The 27020-nt window shown below is 38.3% G+C and overlaps 1 protein-coding gene across 1 annotated transcript in view; it reads right to left on the minus strand.

The window, feature by feature from the left end:
* The window catches only part of LOC104598293 (putative E3 ubiquitin-protein ligase ARI8), a 31230-nt gene extending 8059 nt beyond the window's left edge, over positions 1–23171 (minus strand). The window contains exons 1-10 of the mRNA XM_010260291.3: positions 22645–23171; positions 21605–21729; positions 20811–20919; positions 20580–20670; positions 19792–19964; positions 19429–19533; positions 19247–19335; positions 1219–1326; positions 870–960; positions 656–745 (exon numbers count right to left, since the gene is read on the minus strand). Coding sequence (XP_010258593.1) covers positions 656–745; positions 870–960; positions 1219–1326; positions 19247–19335; positions 19429–19533; positions 19792–19964; positions 20580–20670; positions 20811–20919; positions 21605–21729; positions 22645–22800 — 1137 coding nt within the window. The 5' untranslated portion in view covers positions 22801–23171. The remainder of the gene's footprint in view (positions 1–655; positions 746–869; positions 961–1218; positions 1327–19246; positions 19336–19428; positions 19534–19791; positions 19965–20579; positions 20671–20810; positions 20920–21604; positions 21730–22644) is intronic.
* Positions 23172–27020: the final 3849 nt, after the last annotated feature.

Genomic DNA, 27020 nt, shown 5'->3' on the forward strand with positions numbered 1-27020 from the left:
CTCCACAGTTGTGGGACATAAGGAAGCCAAGAACAAGGGTAATTACAGGCCCTCACCCCCAAGGGCAGATGTTTTAGTAGGAGCACATGGTTGAGATCCAAAAGGTCCAAGAAACAAAAGTTTCTTTTCCTATTAAAATAATTAGCCCCTAACTAAAAAACCTATAATTGGAAAAGAAATGCAAGCATGAGGAAAAGAAATAAATTCAAGATTCAATATTACTGCCATATAAGGATGCTAATAAATGAGTTTAAAATGATCAAGAATGATAAGTGACACAACTAACAGTGACCTACTATTAATGTGGTAAGTCAAAGAAATGTCACATCAAAATTATTTATCAAGCCAAAACTCAAAAGGAAGAAATGCTAAAGAAAGTCATGTCACTGACCACCTCATGGCCTTCTATATACAATTAATCAAGGGTCCCCAATCCCATCTTTTTTTTTTATGATCAGTTACTCCCATCTTTTATTGTTTGGACTCTGCAGAATTCCTACTTTTGTTCCTAGATTGTTTTTGTCAGAAGACACGGGCAATCCCATAATGCAGCAATGCATTGTAAATGGAATGTATACACAAGTACATTACTCTATATCTTCTCATAAAAAAACAAAGAAATGGGAAAGAGATGATCTAATGAGGCTAAACATACCGACTGGTTAGTTGCCCATCGTTCATAATAATGAGTGTATCTCTCCAAAGAATTCTTAGCCATCTCTCTTCTTTTTTCAGTCTCATCATACTGTAACCAATACAGAAAGTTTCAAAGATTCTGAAGTACATATCCCAAGTAAAATTGATGGTATTAAGAACATAATATTAAATGATCAAACAGAAAAAATAAATAAATAAATATGTAGTCTTACCGCACCCTCTTGCTTTGCTGTCTCATAACGATTACATGCATAGAAACCACCTGTCCTCTCACCATGTTCCGACCATGCACCAAGGCACAGCCTGCACACATTTATATACATCATGCATTGGAAAAAGAAAGGTTCCTGTAAATAACCATGCAACAAAGATAAAAATCCTATAAATAAAATCACTTTCTTTATAAGCCTTTATTCTTCAAGAGTTCATTGAAAAATAAAATCCATATTTAATTATCTACAAGTACAATCTATATCTATACAATAAAAAAAAAAAAAAGATAAAATGCATTAGGAAGAAAATCCAAATTTACATGTCGATGAAGCAAGATAAAAACCATACCAGCAGAACTCAAATTTACAAGGTGGTGTGCACGTAATATGCATACAGCCCTGGTTTTTCTCAATTGGACGCTTGCATTTAGGACAAGGTTTGGAATTAGCTAATATCCTGAATATCACCAGATTAGTAAAATATGTAAGCATTCTGTAGAAGTCTAGAGAAATCAACATGCTGAAAAATAAAAGGAAAAATATTACAAGATCTACTTCTGTCATTGATGGGAAAAATATCTCAAACATGTTTCATAAACATTAACGGCATGTTTACAAAATTTAAGGGAAAAAATCTCAAACATGTTTCGGAAACATTGATGGGATGTGTTTGAGATGTGTGGGCGCATAGATCATGTTGGAACGTATTGGAAGGGTTTTTTGTTGGAAGGAGTTCGGACTCTCTATTGATGTAATGTTCTGTGGTGAAATATCTTCACCTGTATGTAACATTCTTCTTTCAATGAATTTACTTTTTACTATTAAAAAAAAATCTGGCATAGCATTCTTGAATACGAGTATGTGAGTGTGCACATTCTTGCTGTCTGGTGATGATTATCATACGATAATTTGTGAGATTTATTAATTCAACCACCATTGCACTATATTTTTGATAATTCAATATGTGCTTAGTTAGGTGAAATCCACTTTTACTTGGTGAAATGATTGACATTTTAATTCAGATGCATGATATATGTAATGTTATTCAAAATAGAAACACACCTTATGAATTTCATATTTATCATTGATATTGCTTAATTCTGATGCATGCTAAATGTTATTACTAAGAAAAACATAACTTGGGAATTTCATAATTTTCTTTGAGAATTTTATCACTAGGCAATGCCAAAAGGACCTGGTGCTACCCAGCAACAACTTAATGCCAACTATTGATGGAGGATAATGTAGGTCATAGAATTAGAGCAGGACAGATAAAATGGAGAAGTCATCGAGTGTGTTACAAGATTGGAGAATACAAATCAAGTTGAAAGGATAATTCTAAAGATGGCTGGCTACATGGCCAACAATGTTGCATGGAGCAAGGTGTTAGGCAGTCGAAAAAATAAAATATCCAAAAAAAAAATAGTGTAGCAAAAATGGGGATAGTAAGAAATTGATACGGGTGGACTAACAAACTAAGAATGATTAAATTAGCATATTCATGAGCACTGAACAGTAGCCCCAATAGGTGAAAAAATGAAAATGAACAAGGTGGTTAGGTCAGTAGATAAAAAATCAAATAATACACCAATAAGAGGGGGATTGGTTGCAAATTGAACTATGGAGTAGGGACATGACAAAGAACATATTCATGTAGCCAACCTCACATTGTTGGGATTAGTTGAGTAAAAATAAATAAATAAATTTGTGGATTCATAAATGAACCATGGATGGCCCAAGGCAAAGTGGAATGGCAAATCAAGGTTTCAGTAGAAGACACCCATATGGTTGGGAGTTGGGATATGGCCTTGTTGAGTTGAGAATATGACTTGTGGGTATGAAATTTGGGAAATGGATCCTCTAGAATTTAGGAAGTCAGGGGAGCTCATGGATTGAATGCACACTATAATCATTATGGACACGCTAAAGAGTTGGATATCAATAGAATTGAGCACCAGTGTTATAAAAACAGAAGGCACAGGGGCCCATTTGCGCCCAAGGCGCACGCCTTTTTGAAGCAAGGCGTAAAAATACAAAAAAAATGCTAAAGAATCAAAAAAAAATGTCAGAAAATTCAAAAAAAAATCAAAAAATATTAAACAAAATACTAATAAAAATATAAACTTAAATTTTAAAACAAATGTTTTAAAAAAAACTATTATCTAAAATTAAAATACAAAAACATAACGTGTAAAGCGTATTCAAATGAAAATTTAAAAATAAAATCAAACATATAAAACATTTTCAAGCATGTAAAACCCACAATCTCCTTTTTTCCTCAATTGCATTACTTCAAGTAGCTAATGTAATGTTTTATTAGGATGAAATGAGAACTAAGAATAAAGACCCTAACATGGACTTGTTTGGGCTTGCCTTAAGGGGCATGGTACGGGGGCCCAGGGGCGAAGCCCCTGGCCCAGCTGCTAGGTTCATAAAAAAGCAAAAAAGTGTGAAATTTTCAAAAGGCACATGCCTGGGCTAAGGCGCAAGGCACATCAAGCACACGCCTAGGTGCACCAGGCATGCGCATGTGCCTCGCCTTTGTGCCTAGGCATGCCTTTTACATCACTGTGAGCACCTTGATGGGGAGGTACCCTTTTTGCCAAGTGCATTTCTACCCCAGTTTCTATGGTTGTTGGGGCTTGCCTTGGGACTTGGATCTCAGAAGAGGATGAGGAAACAGGAATGTGAAGAAAATCAACAATTATTTCAGAAGATTTGGGCTGTTTTCATTTGTACCACTAGAGAAGATAAGATAGTTAAGTGACCTAATTCAATTGGTTTTACTCTTGTGATTCATTTTTTAAAGCACTTCATCAAGTCAACCCCCACCTCATCCGTTTCCTTCAGAAGCTATTTAAGAGAGACCCACTCCATCAAAGGTTAAAGGCTTTCTTCTAGGTGGGGTGTCTATAAAGGAGTGGGGCTTTGTCAAATAGCCTCCACCTAGCATAAAGTATTTATTTTGTAGGTTTATAATATTTCATAACTCATATACTAGTTTCTTTTTATTATTTTCTTATCTGTTCTTTTTATCAGCAAGAGAAAATTTATTAAATTAAATCATGAAAAGTTCAATCAAATATTGAAAGAGCTTTCAACAACCCTTGTGTAAATTGTAATACAGAAAAGTTGATTACAACTTTGCCCAAAATAATCGCCGCCTATAAACCACCTGCTTAGCTAAACCATCCCATTTGCAACCCTCAAAACCTACTTGAAAGTAGGACCCATGTCCTTAGCTATGCAAATCAATTTCCCTTAGGGTATGCCTGTACACCTAAGCACCTGGAGTCTTGCAGCTTGTCCATGATAATAACCAACCTTAGGTCCCCTTCCACGTTCCACCTCCACATGTCAAAGCCCAATTTACTTGCTATTATTAGTCTTTGTGGTAGTGCGAATAACTCAGCTCTCAAATAACCCCCAATACTAACTAGACCTGAGTGCATGGCTACAATCTTGCAAAAGAATCTTTGAATACACCCCCAATGCCTGCTAGGCCGGGACTACCCAAAGAGCTTCAATCAAAAGTCAGCTTTATCTTATCATTTGTTGGAAGTTTACATTCCATTATCATTATGTCTTTCACCATAGATGTATTTGCCTCTTCTGCCCAAGCTCTTATCATATAATCAACCGAAAAAGTTTGAAATGCCACCAATATTTTTTTGATAATAAAAATAAATTTTCATTAAAATGACATAAGTTATCATGAACATTCAATCAAAACACAAACTTGAAAACCAGCACCTCCCGTAAACCGTCCCCAAGAATCTTCTCAACTGACTTCATGCAAACTCAGGCAACACCAAGCCCACACTGAAAGTGATATACTAAACCCATCTCCATTCTATCAAGAAATTGGCACCCCAAAACTCATTTTTAGTCCTAAATCAAGGATTTCATGTTTGTTTCATTTGTCTCTTGCAGTATCTTCACATCTGGATTGAAACACCTCACCGTGTTCCTTAGCAAGGCACTTCTTCTTCCTTCCCACAGACCCTTACCATTCCAAGATAAACAATCTAATTTTCAGCTTCTACTCCACCCACCACTCCCCTCTCTCTTCTTCTGTCGACACCCTTCACTCTTCCTCAACCAAGTCCTCTTCCCTCCCTTCTCCTTACTCCCACTCCCCACCCCCTCTCCCCAGTAGCTTTCTTCCTGTTATGTTCTACTCTCCTACTCCTTTCTAAATGCTCAATTGCCCTTCTAACAACTTTCTCCCACCCAGAAAAATTAAGCCAAGAGATTTTCTCACCTCCACCTGTCTCTCGACTATTCTTTCAATACCCACCCTTCCTCCAACCAATGTTTTAACATGCGGAGGCATGACACAAGGCGTTCCACTACCTAGGGGCGTGAGGCCGTAGTTCAGAACGTAAGAGGCGTAAGCCTCCCAAACACAAGGAGACATAAGCCACCTGAAGAGGACGGGGTCAAGAGGAAGAAGAAAGAGGAAGGGGAGGAGGAAGAAGAGGAAGGGGGGATCTCATTTTTTCTTTATTTTTAATAAAAATCTTTTATATTAAGAAGAATAAAGATGTACAACACTAGTTGAAAGGGGGGGGGGGGTCTTGACTCAGCTCCACCCCACCCTCGCTCACTTCCTTCACTACCAACTCCCTCTCTGAGATTTCCTCCTAAAGACAAGAAATAAAACCCCTGTTCTCTTGACTCAGCTCAGAGGAAGAAGAAGAAGAATGTGGTTGACCAATTCAATTCAGATGGTTGAATTGCTAAATCACCACTTTGACTAAAGAATGGTTTTGTTTTTGGGTCGGTTCTAAAATACATGGGTTTGACTTTTACTTTTTAACTGTAAGGTAAAGAATAACATAAATATAAACTAGTTTAAACTATAAGGTAAAGAATACTTTTAACAATGTAAAAGTAAAACCAGCATTTATTAGTGAAGAATAACTTCAATATAGGATTTAAGAGAATGGGAGTTAATACCTAAAATATAAGACTTAATAAGGGGATTAAATGAGGTGAAAAGTCTTTGTGCAGTACTGTAAATTATTTTTCTCATTAATTTAATGTGAATTTGTTATTGAACCAAAAAATAAATAAATGAAGTCAAAAGTAATAGTTGAACTTAAGCAACTAGGGGCATTTTAGTCAAGAAAAGTTCCACAACCTCATTCATATTTTTAGTAGTAGTATATATATCGATAGATAGATTGATTGATAGATAGATAGATAGATAGATAGATATACAGATATAGATATAGATATAGATGTTAATCATAAAATATATGTGGACTAAAATGTTATCAACCAATTGCTGAACTTAGGCAACTCCCCCTGACAAGGTTGGCATACTTATGATGCCTTACGAGAAGGAGCAGTTTGTCTCAACTGCTAGACTGTGAGTGAAGGCGCAGTTTGACAAGGCTGGCATACTTATGATACCTTGATAATAGTATTATGCCGGGTTTCGAACTTGTCCACTTTTGATAATTGATATAACCCTGGGTATGTTGGAGCAGATGAGAATGAAATCTGGGGAAGTGATTATTGTGATAAGATCTAGCACTCTGTCAAACAAAGAGAATATCTCAGATAATGTCTTCCCTAATGGACACCTAAATCTCCCTACAATGGATTTCAAATGATTTTTGAGATCAGTTTTGCAAAATAAATAGTTTATTTTGAAAATGATTTGCAAAATCTATGCCTTTAAGGGGTGTAATTAGGTTATGCAGTTTCATAATCCAACCGGCCCAGTTTGACCTTAATTGAACCTCTGCCCTGTGAACATCTCACTTTTCCAGTTTTATGCCCGATCCAGTACTCTGAACATTGGTTTGATCTGAATTCCTGTGGGACTCACACCATACAGACTCCCTCTCACACTCTAATCTCTGATTTATCCAAGAGAACTAAGGATGGAAGCTGGATCAAATTAGGCTAAGAGATCGTAGTCCAACTGGGGCACCTCCGTAAGAGGAGTATTTTAGCCAACTGTCAAAAGAAGGATCTCTCCCTCTCTCAGAATTCAATTGGGATTTGTTTAGGGTTTAGGATAGTTCTTTAAGAAGACTAAAAAAACTAATCAATCCTTCTTGAACCCTGAGATCAACCATAGCAGTGTGGCCATAGAACCCAAATCATTTGGATCAATTTCACATTTCCTCACATAACTGGAACCTTGTGAACCTTTCGTGCAGCCTTGTTCCAATTGGTGTGGCAATTTTATCAGACACTTTATTCTTCAGTTCAACATCTCAGCAGTTGGGAAATCAATTGGAGAAGTCTCAGAGATTGACATAGGAGCAGGATACAAGTTGCACCACTTATAACTTCTTGACAAGTTGGTGACGATGTGACAGTTTGGCTGTGAACTCCATAGCAATCTACTACACTTGTGATGGGATTTTGAAATCAGTTATGAGATCAATTTAGTTGGTTTTAGGTCTGAAACAATGCAGTCACATCCCCACTTCAATCTGGATTTGAGAAAGCTTGTTTCAAGCGATGATGCGGTTCAGCATGATAGCAGTTTTATCAATTAAGTTTTCAACTTGACCTAGCTATTGGATTGAATTGTTTCACACATCTGTTGCAAATACACTTTCAAATCAAACATAAAAGGCTGATCTATGTCAAATCCTACTGCATTCAATATCAGTTCATGGATGTTGGATTCTGTTAAACAGAGCAATATGAAAGTGGCATATTATTTTCATATCCCATCCATCAAATATGAGAAATACGCCAGGGATGTATAAGAAAATGCTCATCTATCTAGATAAACTCAAGAGGGTGACCATACTATAAGCAAAAATGCACTTGTACACATAGAAAACTGTAAGAAACTGTGGACCCCACATTAAGTGTATTTGTGTGACACCCTGAGATGTACTCAGATTTAATTGATTAGGACCAGCTTTCCTAGTAGGATTAGTTTTATTCTATCTTATCTAGGATTAGTTTTATTTTAATCTTATTTTATATTGCGCTGTTCTTTTACAATTGGGAAAATAAGTATATAAATTAAGGAGTGGGGCGGCTGTTTGAAGCACTCCAACCACTCTCTTCTTTCAAAGCTTCTCCCACGAATTCTCCTCCTCTATCTCTCTTCTTCTCCTCTTCTCTTTTATTTTCTATTCAAAATCTAAAGAGTCTCTGTAGTCTTGTACGACTACTTGGTATCAAAGCCAAATTTAGGGCTTCTCATGTGAGTTTGATCCAGCCGACCACATGAGAACTGCCTAGGGCTGGAAGAATAAAGAAAGCTCCCTTCGGCTGATTCTTGGAGGTTACCTACAGCAAAAGTCCAAAGATTGGATCAGATCTTTGATAACCAGGAAGAGAAGAGGATCAAGATCAGTTCTTGATCAAGACTAGAGGTGGCGATCAAAAATTCAGAAGAATTCTGGTTCAAGATCGTTATTTCCTATTCAAGACTGAAGTTCGATCCAAGTTTCAGAAGAATTCTGGTTCAAGACCGGTTTTTTACTATTCAAGAATGAAGTTAATTATCAAGATCAGAGTTTCTCAGAATTTTCTGGTAAGTTTTCAAGCCTTTGTTGAAATCAGCAGCAAGGATCTCTTGATATAAGAGGTACGGTTAAGACAACCAAGCAAAACATAAAGGGATTCAATTTCATCATCCCCAAGTCCTCTACGAAACCCAAAATCCCAAATAGGATCTAAGGGTGTTCCCAAAGGTGAGACAAATTTTGAGACCAGCTCTTTTTTGTACAAAGAAATAGAAAATAGCGAAGGGAACAAATCCTTTAAAGGTGTCTCCTACTCAAATATCCTCCCAAAAATGAACAGTGTTGCTAGAACAAACTCCATACCTAATAAAATTGAGGAATTGAGGAAGGGTGTTGTGAATGGCCTTCCAAGGTGCTGCTAGGTTAACTTGCCTTGATACACCAGCATCTCTCTATTTCCAATGGCCATCGCCACAACCATTTCCCTAACAGAACTTGATTTTTTCTAGTTACCCTCCCAAGTCCCAAACCCCCCTCTTCTTTACTTCTGCACATAATTTCCCAATTAACTAAGTGATCCTTTTTTTCTTGTCCCGGCTCCCATAAGAAATCTCTCATCAACTTCTCCAGTTTCCTAGCTTCCCTAACTGGTATCCTAAAAACAGACAAAAAATAGGTAGGTAAGTTAGCCAAGGTAGCTCTTATTAGGGTAATTCTCCCTCCTAAAGAGACATAATTCCTCTTCCATGAGGCTAATCTCTTCTCAAACTTTTCTATCACTGGGGTCCAAAATCTACTCTCCCTAGAATTTGCCCCTAAAGGAAGCCCTAAATATGACATAGGCCAAGCAGAGGTGGAACACTCAAGACACTCCGCAATAGCCTCGACCTCCCCTAGCTCTAAATTTATACCCGCTATGCAGCTCTTTTCCAAATTTATTCTCAAATTAGAAATACTTTCAATACCTTTGATTAGCTCCTTTAGGTTTGCTACCTTTTCACTAAAACCTCCTTCACAAAAGATCATTAGGTCATCTGCAAACTGAAGGTGGGTGACGGGGACTTGGTGTCTCCCTATTCTCCAACCCCTAATGGCATCTTCACTGTCAGCCTTAGTAATGATCCTACTAATCACATCAACTACTAAGGTAAAAAGGAAGGGTGAGAGTGGATCCCCTTGCCTGACACCCCTGCAAGCTGGAAAGAAGTCCCTCACCATACCATTTACCAGAATAAAGTAGTGACAAGTACCGATACACCCAAAAATCCAACTACACCATTTGTCCCCAAATCCACAGTTTCACATAACCTCTAATAGAAACTTCCAGTCCACCAAATCATAGGCCTTTTCAAGATCCAATTTACAAATGAAACCTCTCTTACTAGACCTTTTCATTTCCTCCACACACTCATTCGCAATTAAGATCTGATCTGTTATTTGTCGCCCTTGAATGAAAGCCCCCTAGGATTCGCTAATGATAGAAGGGAGGACTGTTTTGATCCTCAACGAGAGCACTTTAGCCAGAATTTTATAGATGCTTGTCACCAGACTAATAGGTCTATAATCTTGTGGGTGGTTGGCATCATTCTTCTTAGGTATCAAGGCCAAAAAGGTGGCATTAATTCCAGGGCTTATAATTTGATTGTCTGCAAATTCCTTAAAAACTTCAACTAAATCCTCTTTCAACACCTCCCAACAGTCTTGATAAAAACCCATTGTAAAGCCATCTGGACCCGGAGCCTTGGATCTATACATTAGAAAGGCAGCTTTCTTAATCTCTTCTTCCTCGAAATCCCTTTCCAACCACCTTGCCACTCCGTCATCAATTCTTGGCCATTCCACCCCTTCCACGACTGCTCTCTCACTCAAAGGTCTTCTATAAATCGATTTGAAGTGGTCCACAAATTTTCTGGCTATGTCATCCTGGTTGGTAATCACCTCCTCTCCTATCTCTAGCTTGGTCACAAGATTCTTTCTTCGTCTCCCATTTGCCAAATCATGGAAAAATCTAGTGTTCCCATCGCCTTCCTTAATCCACTTGTGTCTAGATTTTTGTCTCCAACTGATTTCTTCCCTCAGTAACACCTCTTCCAAATCCTTTTTCAATTGTCTCCTTAACACTTTGTCCTCCTCGATCAACCCATTTTGAGATTCCTTTACATCCAAGTTTTCTATTCGAGAGATTAGGCACAATTTTTGTTCCTCAATTCTACCAAAATGATCTCTAATCCACTCTTTTATTTTGGCTCTCAACCTTTTTAATTTCTTATGAAACTTGATCCCCTTCCATCTTAACCCCCTCTCCTCCTCACCCCACCATTCCTTCACTTTTTTCACAAAATCTGAATGGGTAAGCCACATATTTTCGAATCTAAAAGGTTTGGGTCCTATAAAAAAATACTCAGTACCTATCTGGATAGGACAGTGATCGGAGGTGACCCTGGGTAACGCTCTAGCAACCAAGTTTTCCAAACTATTCTCTCATGCAAGGTTAAATAAGAACCTGTCCAATTTCGAACACAAAGGGGTTTCCTGAAGGTTGGACCAAGTGTAACTGGCTTGCAGCAGAGGTATTTCCTTCAGTTCAGATTCTCCAATAAAACCATTAAATCTCCTCATGCTTGTTGTAATTACCTGTTGGGGATTATTGGTTTCATCAGAGAATTTAATGACATTAAAATCCCCGCCCAGGCACCAAGGGCCATCCCATAGCCCCTTGATTGCATATAGTTCCTCCCACATCTCATTCCTCTCTCTATAGGAATTAGGGCCATAAACATTGGTTAAGACCCATACACACCCATTCTCTACATTCTTACACTTAATGGAAACTGAGAATCTGCCTATCAATTCTTCCACTACTTCCACCACATCCTCCCTCCACAGTGTTACGATCCCCCCCGAGGCTCCCCAAGAAGGAGACGAGCTCCAACCTAAACCTCTAGACCTCCAAAAACTCCTCACCCATCTCCCATCTAATTCCATCATTTTGGATTCTTGTAACAGCACAATATCGGGTTTTTCCCTTCAGAGTAGGCCTTTGATCACCCTTCTCTTTCTTGCACTCCCTAACCCTCTTACAATCCGGCTAACAATTTTCATCGAGACAAAACAGCAAAAAAAAACCCATAAAAAGGCCATAATCTCCTCATTTTAGGCCCTTCCTCCTATCCCCTCTACCACTAAATTCTAAATCCCCCTCAATGTCTGAGATTAGCCTTTCCACTTCAGATCTTTTTTTCTTCTTTGTTCCTCACCCCCCCCCCTTTCCTAATACCACAATCATCCTTTTTCTTTTCTCCATCCTTTCCAGCCGATGTCCGAGGAAGAATTTTACCCTGCTCACACTTATTTTGGCTACAGCGTCTCTCTAAGAATCCTTCCATTTTTTTAGTTCCTCCATCATTGTATAGATCAACTCCCAAATTTTGTTCGCCTTCCCCTTACTACTTCCTTCCACCACCCTCTCTCCTCCTTCCACTATCACCCTCTCTCTTGCATCAGAACCTCCTGGATGGGAAGCTGGAATATCTGTCACAGGCATAGCAGACAAGTCAGTACCTAAAAAAGAATTGACACCCATACCTGGTAGGACGGGGGTGGGACTAGAATCACTGGAATTGAGTTGCTAACAGGCGACAAATGGTTTTAAGGCCTTTCCCCTTTTTGGACAAAATTGTGAAGTAGACATAGTGAAAGAATCACTTCCTGACGACCTACCCACTTGGAAAACCTTTCTCTGTGTTTCCGACACTAGAATACTCACATCCATCCTCACGGCCGATTCTTGTCCCTCTCCACCAACACCCTGTAATTCATTAGACTCAGGGTCAGCTCCCTCGACGAAGGGAAGAGGAGTTTTCATAGCTTTAGGACCATTTTCTTCACCATTTCTAGTCTTCCCGCCACCTGCCTCTTCAATCTCTTCCTCTAAAAACAATAGCTCTATATGCAAACTTTCTATTTCAAGTAAATCGTTGTTGCTTTTCGGAGACAGACATCCCAAACTTAAGGTTTCGTCTCTATCAAAATCACCATTGCTGTTTTGTTCACTCAACCAATCTTCAAACCCTGTTCTGTTCAAATCACTAGGCTTCAGGTATCTCGGGTTGCGCCTATTTGGTGAGAGACGGTTCGCCAGGTTGGATGGGACCCACTGTAGAAAGCTTCGAGATGAGAGTCTTGAGATTTTGCGCCTAAACTGTTCGATTGAAAGGAGGGATTCAGGGTAGAAGATAAACGCTTAATCTCGTCTATCAACTCATCCCTCCTCCCAGTCACATGCTTACTTAAAGGGTCCATTGGTCCATCTGTCTTCTAATGGGCCTTGGGCTCAAAACTTGTAATATAAGAACCCAACTTTAAGGCCTTTACTTGAGTTGCCTTCTCCGACCCACCAGAAAAGGGATCCACTCGACTGGGCCCATTTTCTAAGTCTTTTCCTCCCACGTGACCTCTTAACAAATCACGCCCCCTGTTTTAATGGTCGAACCAGCAACCCTCCTTGTCTGAGGTTGCTGGTTCAGCTCTCTCCCTTTAGACACTGGTAAATTTTTGTCTATTTCCCCTAACACCACCTGCGCAAAAGATATGCCATTTGTCATAGCCTTTTCTTGCTTTCTACAGGTCTGACCTTCCATCTGCCCCAAAGCTTTTTGGCTTCCCAAAATTTGTTGGCCCTTTTTAGTGAAACATTCCTTCCCATTTGAATTAACCAATCTCACAAGTCCACGTAATGCTTCTTCTTTCTCCTTCTCCCCTCCTACCATACGAGCCTCCTTCCACAGCCTTGCTTCAATGGAGGATGCTAGCCACACAGAGACAAAAATCCCCTCTGTCCGTACCTCTACCTTTCGTGGAATGTCTTCTGGCTTCACACCACTTAGCAGGATTGCTACTTAATAAAGATCGTCCCAGAAAACTCCCTTCAAGATTCCCCCACACAATACTGCTATAGACTCTGCTACTTCTTGTTTCCACAGATGAAATGGCAAGCCTATTACACGCACCACCACACCATCTTCGACAAATAAATCCTTGGAGTTGGATGTTGGATTCCATTTAAAGACTGTGAATGATCCGAAATCAGCCTGAACACTGATAGCTGATATTTCCAATTCATTCTCTATTGGATCTAGGAGGGCTTTACAGTTATCGAAGGGGATTACTATGAAGACACTCTTCAGCTTCAACCTGGTTGCCAGTAAGTCAGCTACCCTCCTCCAATCATTAACCTTTTCCTTGGTTTGTATTACAAACTTACTATCCCACTCTTCTCCTCTCTAGACCTCCCACCATTCTGCATTGGCCTTTTGTTTTTTCCATGACCATTAGCCCTTGTTCTACCCTGTTGTTGCTGAGATATGCCTTCTCCTCCCTTATGGAGGCTTTTTTATCATTTGCTACTCTTTAAGCTAACAACTCTTTGAACAACCAGTCAACTTCCCCCCATCCTTGGTAGACAAACCAGTTGCCTTTATCCCTTACCAAAAAATTCAGCCAAAGCTATGAAGAAGCCTTTTCTATTCCTCTTACATTCAACAACATATCTTCTCCCTTCTAATGTACTAAAATCCTGCCAATTTATCTGCTTACCTTTTGAACAGGCTCCAGCTATGAACTCTCTTAGCCACTCGATCACTTCTAATCCTTCCAGCAATATTGTACCCCTTTTCGCTTCCCTTACCTTCAGGCTTACCTTCCCCTTGATTCTCATCTCTTCGAACAGGAAATTTTTTGCTTCTATCTTCAAGGATCTCCTCCACTGACCTACCTGCACGAACTCCATTTCTCTACCCCCAATCAGAACCCTCCTGTTACCTGCTACAGACCCAGTAGGCTGATCGGTACAGTAATTAGGAAGCATTCTAATGGAGTTTAAAAGCCAAGGGGAGGGTGTTTTGGGGGCTGATTCAGGCAGCATGGCTGAAAACACCTTCCAGATTACAACTGTAAAGTTTGATGGTTCGAACTACTTAGAGTGGGGCCAATCAGCCATGATGGCCATTGGGGGAAGAGGAAAGCTGAATTATTTGTTGGGAGATGTGAAGGAACCAACCAAGGAGGATCCCACTTATGCTAAGTGGATTCAGGAAAATTATTTGGTGATCACATGGCAGTGCAACTCTATGCAGACACACATCAGCCGAAATTACTTATGGGCAAAAACAGCTAAAGAAATTTGGGATGTTGTGAAAGAAACCTACTCTCAGCCCCTTAATGTTGCTATGGCTTATGAGCTGAAATGTGAGGTTAAAAATCTCAAACAAGGGGAGAAACAGGTCTCTAATTATTTCTCAACCCTAAAATCCCTGTGGCATGAGATTGACCACCTTGAGACAATTGAATGGGAGAGTCAAAAAGATGCACAAACTTATAGAAAGCAAATTGAAACTAACAGAGTATTTGAGTTCTTGGCTGGTCTAGATTCTGAATATGATATTGTAAAACAGCAGCTATTGACGAGAGAAAGTGTGACTCTATCTCAAGTCTATTCCCTAGTGCACAGTAAAGAGACTAGAAGAAAGGTTATGTTACAGCAACAGCCTTTCAAATCTGCCCTAGCAGCAGTTAAACCCAAGCCAGGGGAGATAAGGAAAGGGATATGAAGAAAGAGGCTAAAAAGGACCTAGTTTGTGAACATTGCAAGAGACCTAAACACACCAAAGACACTTATTGGAAGTTGCATCCACATCTAGTTCCAGCAAAACTCAGAAACAAAAAGGGTAATGCCAATATGGCTATCAACACTAAGAATGCAACCTCAACGGCTTCAAGAGGTACCCCTCTAGATACCCTAGTTGTTGTCCAAGTTGCTCTGACACAATTTGAAAGTGAAGTCAGTAACTCAGTATCATCTCCTCAGCCATCATCAACTCCTTCAACCTCATCTTTTGCTCAATCAGGTAATCAGGCCTCAGCTTATCATGCTTCAGTTCCAGGTAATACAAAACATTCTTGGATAATAGATTCAGGAGCATCTGACCATATGACTGGCTTGGCATCACTTTTCTCTACCTATCATTTATCTTCTGGTAAAGACAAAGTATCAATTGCTGATGGATCCCTTGTTCCTATTTCTGGCAAAGGAGACATCAAGTTGTCTGATTCAATTTCCCTATCCTCCGTCCTGCATGTTCTAAGCTTAATACTAACTTGCTCTCAGTTAGTAGCATTACAAAAAGGCAGAATTGTTTAGTAACCTTTTTTCCTTATCGATGTGTTTTTCAGGATCTGGAAACAAGGAAGGTGATTGGGACTGGCCGTGAGACAATGGAATCTACTTACTTGGAGGAAGTACTCATCAGAAAGATAGTGAAACTAAGAAATCCTTTGTTTCTCAATCTGTTGATCAAGTGATGCTTTGGCATAATAGATTAGGCCATTTATCCTTTCGGGCTTTGAAAAGTTTGTTTCCCAGTATATTTGAATCTGTCCAGATGACTAGTTTGAAATGTGAAAGTTGTGAGCTTGCAAAACCTTACTGGACTACCTATTTATTAAGTAATAACAGAAGCAATGTTCCTTTTGAAATTGTGGATACTAATGTTTGGGGACCCTATCATACCACTGCCATGGGGGGGTACAGATATTTCCTATTATTTATTGATGATTACACTCGATTTTCTTGGGTTTACCTTATGCGTTCTCGAGATGAGATTCCAGCATTAACCCAAATCTTTCATCAAATGATTTTAACCCAAATTGGGGTCAAAATTTAGATTTTTAGATCCAATAATGAAAAATAATATTTTGCAAACCCATTAGCCTCCTACATGCTTGATCATGGAATTATCCATCAGAGTACCTCCCCATATACACCACAGCAGAATAGGGTTGTTGAAAAAAAGAATAGACACATATTGGAGGTAGCCAGAGGCATTATGTTTACCTCAAATGTGCCTATACGTTTCTGGGGGGATGTTGTTCTTACAGCTGTTTATCTCATCAATTGGATTCCCTCATGGGTTCTTGACATGAAAACTTCATTTACCCTTTTATACCTTGATAAAGAATTGTTTATCATTGCCCTCAAAATCTTTGGGTGCACTTGCTTCGTTCAAATCCTTGGCCCTCATCATTCCAAATTTGATCCCAAGGCCTCCAAATGTATTTTCCTTGGTTATGCCCAAACTCAAAAGGGATATTACTGTTATGAACCGACTTCTGGAAAAAGATTTGTCTCAATGGGTGTCCACCTTCTTTAAGGATAAACCCTATTATCCAAGGGTTTCTCCTCAGGGGGAGAATAGTGAAGCCGGGAGTAGCTCATTGGGTTCCTTTACCAATACCATTAAGTGAAGGATGTAATGGGGAAGGATGTCAAAGGTGCAAGGATGTGAGACTCTATCATAGACAATGGAGACAGGTCGATTTCGGACATCAACAGTGCAAGCCAGTCCTAGTCCCCTCTGCAGATCCAGATCCCAGTACCACAGTAGCCCAGTTTCTTCTGCAGATCCAGATCCAGGTACCACAAATACTACAGATGAGAGACATCCAACCATGGAGCCTTCACCTTCATTCAATGGCCTTGATCTCCCCATAGCAATCCGTAAAGGCAAACGCCATTGCACCATAGCTCACTGCATTTCTCAATTCCTATCCTATGATCGTTTGTCTCCCTCCTACAAGTCTTTTCTCGCATCCATTGTTGATATTCCCATTCCTAGAACAACACAGGAAGCATTGGAGGTACCAGAATGGAAAGATGCAATAAAAGTAGAAATGGATGCCCTCATTAGAAACAATACCTGGGAGATAGATGATCAGCCTAAAGGAAAGAAACCGATTGAATGTAGATGGGTATTCACTGTGAAACATAATGCTGATGGTTCTGTTGAAAGGTAATAAGGCCTGATTAGTTGCAAGAGGATTTACTCAAACATTTGGTATTGACTACTTAGAAACTTTTGCACCAGTAGCAAAGATGATCACTATCAGAGTACTATTATCTCTTGCAACTAATTACTCTTGGCCATTGTATCAGATGGATGTTAAAAACGCCTTTCTCAATGGAGACTTGCAGGAAGAAGTCAGTTTACTGCTCTATATGGACTAAAGCAATCCCCCAGAGCATGGTTTGACAGATTCAGATGAGCCCTTGATAGGTTCGGATATGTGCAGGCTCAGTTAGACCACACCTTGTTTATTAAGAGAGTGGATTCCTCTATAACATTGCTTGTCGTGTATGTGGACGATATTGTAGCAACAAGGAGTAATACTAGTGAAATTGAGTCTCTTAAGCAACTCCTTCATCAAGAGTTTGAGGTAAAAGATCTGGGGGACCTACAATACTTCTTGGGCATTGAGGTAAATAGATCCAAGCATGGAATTTTTGTCTCTCAACGAAAGGAAGTTCTTGATCTACTAGAAGAAACAGGAAAGTTGGGAGAGTTAAACATGCAGACACACCTATTGAACAGCACCACAGGATTAGTGCAGAGGGTGGAGAACCTATTGATGATAAAGCTATGTTCCAATGGTTAGTTGGAAAGCTTCTCTATCTTTGCCTCACATGACCTGACAACAGTATGCAGTCAGTGTAGTTAGTTAGTATATGCACTTTCATAGAACTACTCACTTCCTTGCAGTTGAAAAGATATTAGCATATTTGAAGAGGTCCCCAGGCATAGCCATTTTGTTCAAGAAAAATAACCACATGAAGATAGAAATCTACACAGGTGTTGATTGAGCTAGGTGTGTTGATGACCGAAGAACTACCTCTGGATATTGTGCCTTTATAGGAGGGAATCTGGTCTTCTAGAAGAATAAAAAATAAAGTGTTGTTTCTCGTTCAAGTGCTGAAGCTAAATATAAGTCCATGGCAAATGGTGGCTGAGATTCTATGGTTGAGATCATTACTTGAGGAATTGGGTATTGTTTATGAGAAACCCTTAATGTTGTACTGTGATAATCAAGCTACCATCAGTATAGCCACAGAACTAAGCATCTTGAAGTGGACCAGCATTTTATCAGAGAAAGGGTTACATCTCAAGAAGTATGCCTTCCCTATATCGCCTCCGACATGCAACTTGCAGACCTTCTCACCAAGACTGTTTCAAGAAAAAAGTTAAAAGAAGATCTATGCAAGTTGGGAATGACAAATATCTACTACCCAACTTGAGGGGGAGTGTAAGAAACCGCAAACCCCACATTAAGTGTATTCGTGTGACATCCTGAGATGTACTTAGATTTAATTGATTAGAACCAGCTTTCCTAGTAGGATTAGTTTTATTCTATTTTATCTAGGATTAGTTTTATTTTAATCTTATCTTATATTGCCCTGTTCTTTTACAATTAGGAAACTATGTATATAAATTAAGGAGTGGGGCGGCTGTTTGAAGCACTCCAACCACTCCCTTCTTTCAAAGCTTATCCCACGAATTCTCCTCCTTTATTTTTCTTCTCTTCTTCTCTTTTATTTTCTGTTCAAAATCTAAAGTCTCTGTAGTCTTGTACAACTACTAAAACAAACAAGAATATTGTCATTATAGCTTGCTATCAGACAAGGAGGACTAACCAGATACATGTATAAACATGACAACATCTTTAAAGAAGTTATAAACACTAAAAAAACTATATAGCATTTAGTAGCTGGAGCACTTGAATCCAGATGAGATGGACAATTACCTGAATATGATAAACATGATGGGTAGGTAACAAAGATAAATTTCTAAAATGTAGGTGGACACAGAAAACCAAAAAAAAAAAAATCCAGCATATATAAAGTACAGTGCGTGTCACCTCAAAAGACACTTCAGTTTTTACTTTGAATTCCATTATTAATAGCTTGTTTGCCCTGTCCTTTCTTTTTATATGTAACTAACAGGACAATCCATAGTTATTAGGAGATGCAATAATAAGAAATGGTGATTAAGAAGGGGTGATAAAAACAACTTCGCATTCTATCTAGTACTTTACCAATTCATATTTTCAGATTCAGCACTGTTCTTCAAAATCCACTTAGCCACAGTGCCACAGTCAACTGGACGGTGAGCCTCCTCAGTACACTGCATATTTATAATTAAAAGATTTTAGACTGATCACCGAATACACAACAGGGAGGACAAATGTGTATATCGAACAACAGAAAGGGAACTCACATTCCAGCAAAATCCATATGAGCATTTACAGGTAATGTCATAGCTCCCACTACCAACAACAAATTCTACAGCATAATCACATCCTGGAGCAGGGCACCATTTGGTCTAGAAATGCAAAAAAAAATAAAATAAAGGAAAATTAATAAACAAAAAGATTAAAGGAAATATGAATAGCAATTCATACAACATAAAACACCTAAAATTTTTCACATCAATGATCATCCCATGTAAAAAGAGAGAAGGTTTTACTTTCTTATTAACAAATAAGAAAAAGGTTTCAAATACCAAAAGAAGCATAGAATTTACAGAATTAAGGTTAGTGGAATGACGCATGTTATAAACATTAAAAACTCTCAGATATACCTTCCTATTGTCTTCAATATAAGATCTAAGTAGGTAACGGGAATACTTCCCCTTGTCTTCGTTAGAAGCCAAAACATTGATCATATCTTGACCAACAGCAGCACCACAAGATGGATCAGGACATCGCAGCATTAAACATCCAGGACCATCGTTAATTGAGGTACTAATGTAACCTGCAAGGTGGAGGAGGAAAAGGTTGCTACAATCTACCAACAATAGGAAGAAATCATTCAACTGAAATGAAAAAGAGGTTAACAACAAGAAACCATGCTAGTTCAAAGAAAAAGGCCTATTGGGCCAAGAGACAGACAAGAATTTCTTAAGCACAAAAAGGGGGAAACTAACAGGGTTCAACCGAACATTAAGTATCAGCAATGATACTCTATCTTTTGTATTGACTTTGTGCTTAAGAGAGCCATGCAACTATTGTGGCATGCTGCACCACCATTTCTTTTATTAACCTAAATGATTGAATACTCAAGACATCAAGACAAAAAATAAAATGTTTCAAACCATCTATTCTGCCAGTAGCTTGACAGGTTTGTGTAAAGTCTTTTTGTGTTGATGTCAAAATTTAAACACAGATCAAAAGGGGACAAGGGCTAAGAGCACAAAGAGAATAGAGAGGATAAATGATGGGAGAATTATGAAGCGAAAAAAAAAATACAATAAATTTCCAGTCCAAGACAAAACCATCCTCATTCCTGGAACCCTACAAAATTACTAAGACAACATCTAAACAGTATCTTGTTAGGAGAATGAGGCATATGGAATGCAGTAAGATGAACCTGTCCAGCATGTGCAACAAAAAGGATGACCACAAGCAGCAGCATTCATTCTATCACGAGGATAGGTCTCAAAACAGATTCCACAAGTCAGCTGCAATTATCACCCATGCCATAATTAGCATATATCATCAGTCTCCACTATGTAATTAAGATTCAATCCAAGTAACTAAAGTTTTAGTTAACATGTAATATGTTTTGACATGGTTGCCATAGAATATTTTTAAAACTTACTTCTCTAACATTTTTTGGAATGTAAACAATTGGTCTCTCCAGCAAGCCAACCGCCTTTCGAACTTTGTCCTCATCTGCAAACCATGCATCATGGACTTTGCTAACACTCCTGTGCAGTCCAAATATATATTTCCTCAGAACATAAAAGCATAAAGAATGCCAATGAGTTTAGAAGATCTAGATTCTATAATAGCATGCCTTTCCTATACATTCATCAAAAAGTAAATAATGATCCATATGAATCAGAATCAACTAAAGAATGATCCATATGAAATCAGAATCATTCTGCCCATAATAAAATAAGAAATCAAATTATTGAAAGAGATGCACATGCACCTAACCAACAAGGCATTACATCATCTGAAATAGAGCCATGTCAAACACCTTTACATCTTCACGTGTCATACACATACTACTAGTTCTGTTTCAGGAAAAAAAATACTTATTTTATTACATATCTCTTGTTTTCAATTATAACACTGTCAATAAATTTTTCATGTAAATCAATTTATTCTAGGTCCATTCTTTTTTAAGACATTCTAACAACTAAATTCTGTCAGGAATACTACATAATATATAAAATACACTGTACAAGGCATTTTGATTTCTTTTTCATTGTTGCCTGTCAGAACACCTTATACCAGTGCCGTAGATGCACACATGTGTGTGACACAGAACTTAACAAAATTGATGGCCTGAAAAGAAGGTATGCAACCATGTTTGTGACACTGAAACATAACTGGTTGTCCAAAAGGGGAGCTGATCAGGAGTAGCGAAATAGAGCATCCATTTACCAGTTATAGTGGCGGAGCAGAATGCTAGCTGAAACTCTTGGTATGGAAAGCACAGTTGATATCATTGAAATATCTTCCTCTTGACGTTGACGTATATCAGCCTCACTCAAAATAGTATAGTTTTGCTGAAATGTGGAAATCAATAAATATTATAAGAAAATACCCATGTATATGTTACAAAGAAGATTACACAAAGCATACATGGCAAGGTGTTTAGAATTTTTCACCATCTAAGGACCAGATAAATAAAAGCAATGTGGTTTATATAGCAGGCAGGAAACACAAAACAATTGACACAGCTACCTAAAACAGATTAAGGAAAATTGTTCACCAATTCCCATAGAAGCATTATACCCCACGGAGTTTGCAGTTGGTTAAAGAAATTTCAGTTAGTTAAAAAATTAAATGTTACGAGAATATAGATCTATGCCCCACCCTACCATCCCCCACACACACACACACACAGCCAGAAGCTTCTTGTGCATTACTTGGACTCTATGCTAAAACTTAAAACACACTATGTCTTGCATGGCATAAACTTTTTGCATTGCCTATGCGTGACATAACACAGTCATAAATTGAAATGACATTACCAAATCATATAAACAAGCGAGAGCGAATTCATAAGGATATAAAAACAGATCTGTTTCCCTTTAGATGAGAACAAACTTATATAAAAGTAATCGATACATGATTTGAGATGAAAATTTAAAAAAAAAAAAAAAAAAAAAACGCTGCATGCAAGGAACAATATCTGATTTTGAATTTCTATTAGCAGATTGAATACTCATCAAAAGGCTGAAAGAAGCTCAGCTAGTACCACCAACAAAGCTCATTAATTCCCGGTTCAACACCAAACCCATCAGGGAACAAATCAAAAAAGTACCAAAAAACCACAATAGCATAAAACTACTACGATCAAGGAAAATTCCAAATCAGGAAGCTGTAAACTCCCATGAAAACGGAAACCACTTCTCAATAAAAAGCTCAACCCCCCCCACAAAAAAAAAAGCTTCTTGGCTCCGGCGACCGGAATTCACCTGCTGTCGGTGCGATATGGTGTCATCGGAATCATCCGTATCATTAAAATCGTAATCCGCATCGTCGTCGTCGCTCGCCATCGCCGTCTCGCCACTGTAGAAGTCATCGAGGGATTCCACATCGTTCGCATCGTGCATATCGTCTTCCGAATCCATTACCCACCAAACCACAAACTCAAAAACCCCAAAACCCTAGAATTCCTCAAGCTCGATACAATTTCTCCCTTCGACCAAAACGAAACTGAGGAACTGCAGATTAGGGCTCAGAAAACGCGGGAAATCGAACGAAATCCGAGAAGATAACACAGAAAAAAATCGACCGGATAAGCACTGAGGCGATTGATTTCGAAAGGAGTCAAAATTTTCTCTTGAGAAACAAACTGAGATTAGAGTGATAACAACAGAATACCGATCGACCTACTGGACTATGGGTTTTCATGGTTTTGGTTTTGGCTCAAGCTCTTCACCAAAAGAGAAGAATCTCCCAGCTTAGGGAATATATATTTTACCTCTCCGACGCAGAGTCCTTTAAACTATAGGTATTAACTTTAAAAATATTAAATATTAAAATTTATTTATTTATTTATATATATACATCCTCTATGACACCGTGTAGAGAACGATCTGCCTTTTGAGTTTTGACGTGATAATCACAACCGATAACAAATGGGATCCAGCTTCAATGTGATATTCACATAGCTCGGTAGATCGATTTCAATATGATATTTGGCTTCAAAAAATTTGTGATATTCGAAGAGTATTTTGACGAGATTTTTCAAAAACTATTGATTTCTGATATCACTGACACTGATTTCTAAAAAAATCGGAAAAACTGCTTTTTATAGTTGTTATTATTATCGGGAGTGATCGATTTCAATCAGAAGTTGTCAACCAATTTTTGAAATCGACTATGAATGTATTTGTTAGTTATTATCCGGAGTGATTTTTGTTATTACCGGAATTATCTCCCTTATCCGTGTTAGAGGCCACAATCATTAAAAATAATCAGAATCGGCTTTGAAAGAAGATTCATTGTTTTTGGTGATTCCTATTTTTCAATCCGATTTTAATAATGGACTTTTTAATTGAATTGCCAATTTTTGAGAAATTGCCCAATCAAATAACAAAATAATTGGCAATTTTGGAATTGATGATGTGGTTCTAATGTGGGGTTGATTTTTTTAGAAATTGGCATCAATCCCAAACACCACTTAATTAAATGACATTATTTGTACTTTTAAGTGGGACCTTGTGTGAAAGGATTTCATGTTCATTCACACTTCATAGTAGGAGCTAGTCCTGTTCATGGGCAGGTAGTCCGATGAACTGGCCTGACACGGTCCAGTCCGTTATAAGTTGGGCTTGGTCATAATTTTAGGTCCGTAGGTTTGGGCTTGGGCCTAAAGCACCGGTCTTGACTTTTTTCGGGTCAGGCTCAGGCTTTCTGAAAAAAGCCCAACTCAAGCCCGAGTTCAACTTGATATTATATATTAAATAATAAAAATATATTTTATTTAATAAAAAATATATATACAATATTTTTTTCTTTGTTATTCTTCTATTTTTCCAAGTAATAGTGAGATTTTTATTATTTTTGAGTTTTGAAGGTTTTTAATATAAATAAAACATTTTTATTGAATAAAAAATAAAACAAAATCTGTTTTCAAATGTTTGGCCGGGCTCGAGCTCGGGCCCGAGTTTTGGGCTTTATATGAGAGTTGGGCTTGGGCTCAAGATCTATGCCCAATGGCCGAGCCAGGCTCGGGCTCGGGCCTGAGTGTACTCTATTGATACATATACAAAACCCAGCCCAAACTCAACCTTGCCCGGCCCATGAACAGGTCTAGTAGGAACTATTTAGGACCCATGCGATGTATGGGCTTTGTTGACCAAATTTCAGCTAGAAAGAACCGTAAGACATTCCTAATTGACCCAAGTTGGTCCAAGGAAGCATTTGGTATCTCTGAACTAGACCTGTTCATGGGCCGGGCCGGGCCGACCATCGGGCCTACAATTTGGGCCCGAGCCCAGCCCTCATAAAAAGCCCGAAGCCCGAGCCTGGGCCCGGGCCCGAAATTTAGCCTATATTATTATTATTATTAATGTTGAAGCAGCTGAATAAAGAGAGAGATAGATTGAAATTATAAAGAAAAGAATAATATATATATATATTAAATTATAAATATATATTTTAATAAATATTATATTATTTATATATTTTACATAATATATAAAATACATATTATATATTTTATAAAATATATAATACTGAGTCGGGCCGGGCCTGGCCAGGCTCGGGCCAAGCTTTTTTGACAAATCCTGAGCCCGGCCCGAAACACAGTCGGGCTTACTGTGTTAAGCCCGAGGTCAGGCCCGCGGGCCTAATTATATGACCAAGCCCGGCCGGGTGCGGGCTGGGCCGTCGGGCTACCCAGCCCATGAACAGGTCTACTCTGAACATACCTTCGAACATTGAAAATAGTGTTTTTTAAATGGTCAATGGTCGTCCGGTTGTACCTCTGAATGTATCCTCTGAATGCCGAAAACACCTCTGAAATTTTAGGTAGTGGATGAATTTTGTCTCCCACTGATGCCACTTTGTAAAGTTAGAATACCCAAATTATTCATCAATATTTGTTGTCTTTATAAGGTTCAAACCTAGCTTGCTCACAAAGAACTCCATCAAGATATCCATTTTCTTCTTTGAACTAAGGATAAAAATTGATTGTACCGTGAAAGCCATGAGAACATCGTCATTGAACCAACCTAACCTCTTCAAAGTGATGACCTTCCTTTCCCAATTCAATTTATTCATCCCCATCACTGAGTTAATAGCGACGACAAATGAGTGACTTGTGGGATCAAAGCCCATTACTTTAACCCTTTCCACAACTTTTAAAGAGTTCATGCTTTAGATATTAGTTCAAGCTTTAACATGACTAGACGTGCCTGGATGAAGTGTATTGAACAAGAGACGGCAGCACTGTTATAGGATCTAGAACAAGGACGACAACCCAAAGAAATTTGTCTTGCACAAGCGACTTGAAGAGAGGTGTCTTGCACAAAGGACGACATCTTGCACAAGAGACGGCAACCAAAAGAAAGGTGGCTACCAAAACGTTCAGTGGTTAACTTGCTTACTGACAACAGAAAAGAGAGATAGGGCGTATTACTGAGAAGAAGAAGAAGAAGAAGAAGAAGAAAGAGAGAGAGATATATGGTGCAAAACCGCAAATTACTTACCATTGCGGTTCGGTGGTGGTGCGAGATGTTGAAGGCAACCTCTAGTTTGTTATAGTTTATAAATATTTATAAAACATTATTTTATAAACATGTTATAAATATTATTTTATATTGAGATTTTACCTTAATGTTAATATTAAAATTATTTTCAAATATTAATATTTTGGAGACCAATTAAAAAGTAGAAAAGCAAATTTTCTTTATACTGCTTTTATAACTTTTTCAGAGATTTTTTTGCTTTACAGACATTAGACTTCAGATTTACCGAAGGCCACCCAAGTCCAATTCAAGCATTAATTTCACTTAAGTCATATGATAATCCAAAAGTGACTTTTTCTATTTTTTAAGATGCACCTAGGCCTAACCCAAGCTCAACCTTTCCCCAATTTATGATTAGTGTTTCCAACCCGTCATTAACCCAAACGGTTGAATCATTCGAACCGTTAGCTAGCCATGATTTCAGTATAGTTCTAGTAAACTCCGTAACTTTGTTAAAAACATTCAATTGGCCGGTTGGAACGTTGACCATCCAATTTGGTGACGGGTCAAGGGTCGTAACTAAGCATGTATGCAAACTTTTCCAAGCCATAACTTTATGCTCGATTGGGGTGATCTTTTTTTTTATTTTGGGTAAATTTTTTAGGTCTCTGTGTCCCAAGGGGCCATAGGAGCCTTGTGTTGCTATTTTTCGCAAAAAAAAATAAATTTTTTGCCTCAAATTGCAATTTTTAATATTTTTTACAAATAAAAAAGTAAAGCTGAATTAAAAAATTAATCATAAAATATGCATCACACACACACACACAACATTATATATATACGGGAGATTGTTATTACAAGAGACATCCAGATTCATAAAGTAGCATTAATGAAAACCATGGCAAACCCATTAACTAAGCCTCCGACATAAAAAGTGTTTGAAGGACTTGTGGATAGTATGGGGATGAAGCTAATGCCTGATTGCACTTAAATGCAAGTGGGACTTGTTAGATAGTGTATGCCCTTACCTCCAATCATATTGATGTACATAAAACATTATGAGTGAATGAATAAAACACTTTATTTTTTCATGTTCTAATCGATATGTCTTCTATGAATTATGCCTTAAACTGAACACTTGTGAGACTCGTGGT

The sequence above is a fragment of the Nelumbo nucifera genome, chromosome 7 (assembly GCF_055504915.1).
Source record: "Nelumbo nucifera cultivar China Antique chromosome 7, China Antique-T2T, whole genome shotgun sequence".
NCBI classification, from domain to species: Eukaryota; Viridiplantae; Streptophyta; class Magnoliopsida; order Proteales; family Nelumbonaceae; genus Nelumbo; species Nelumbo nucifera.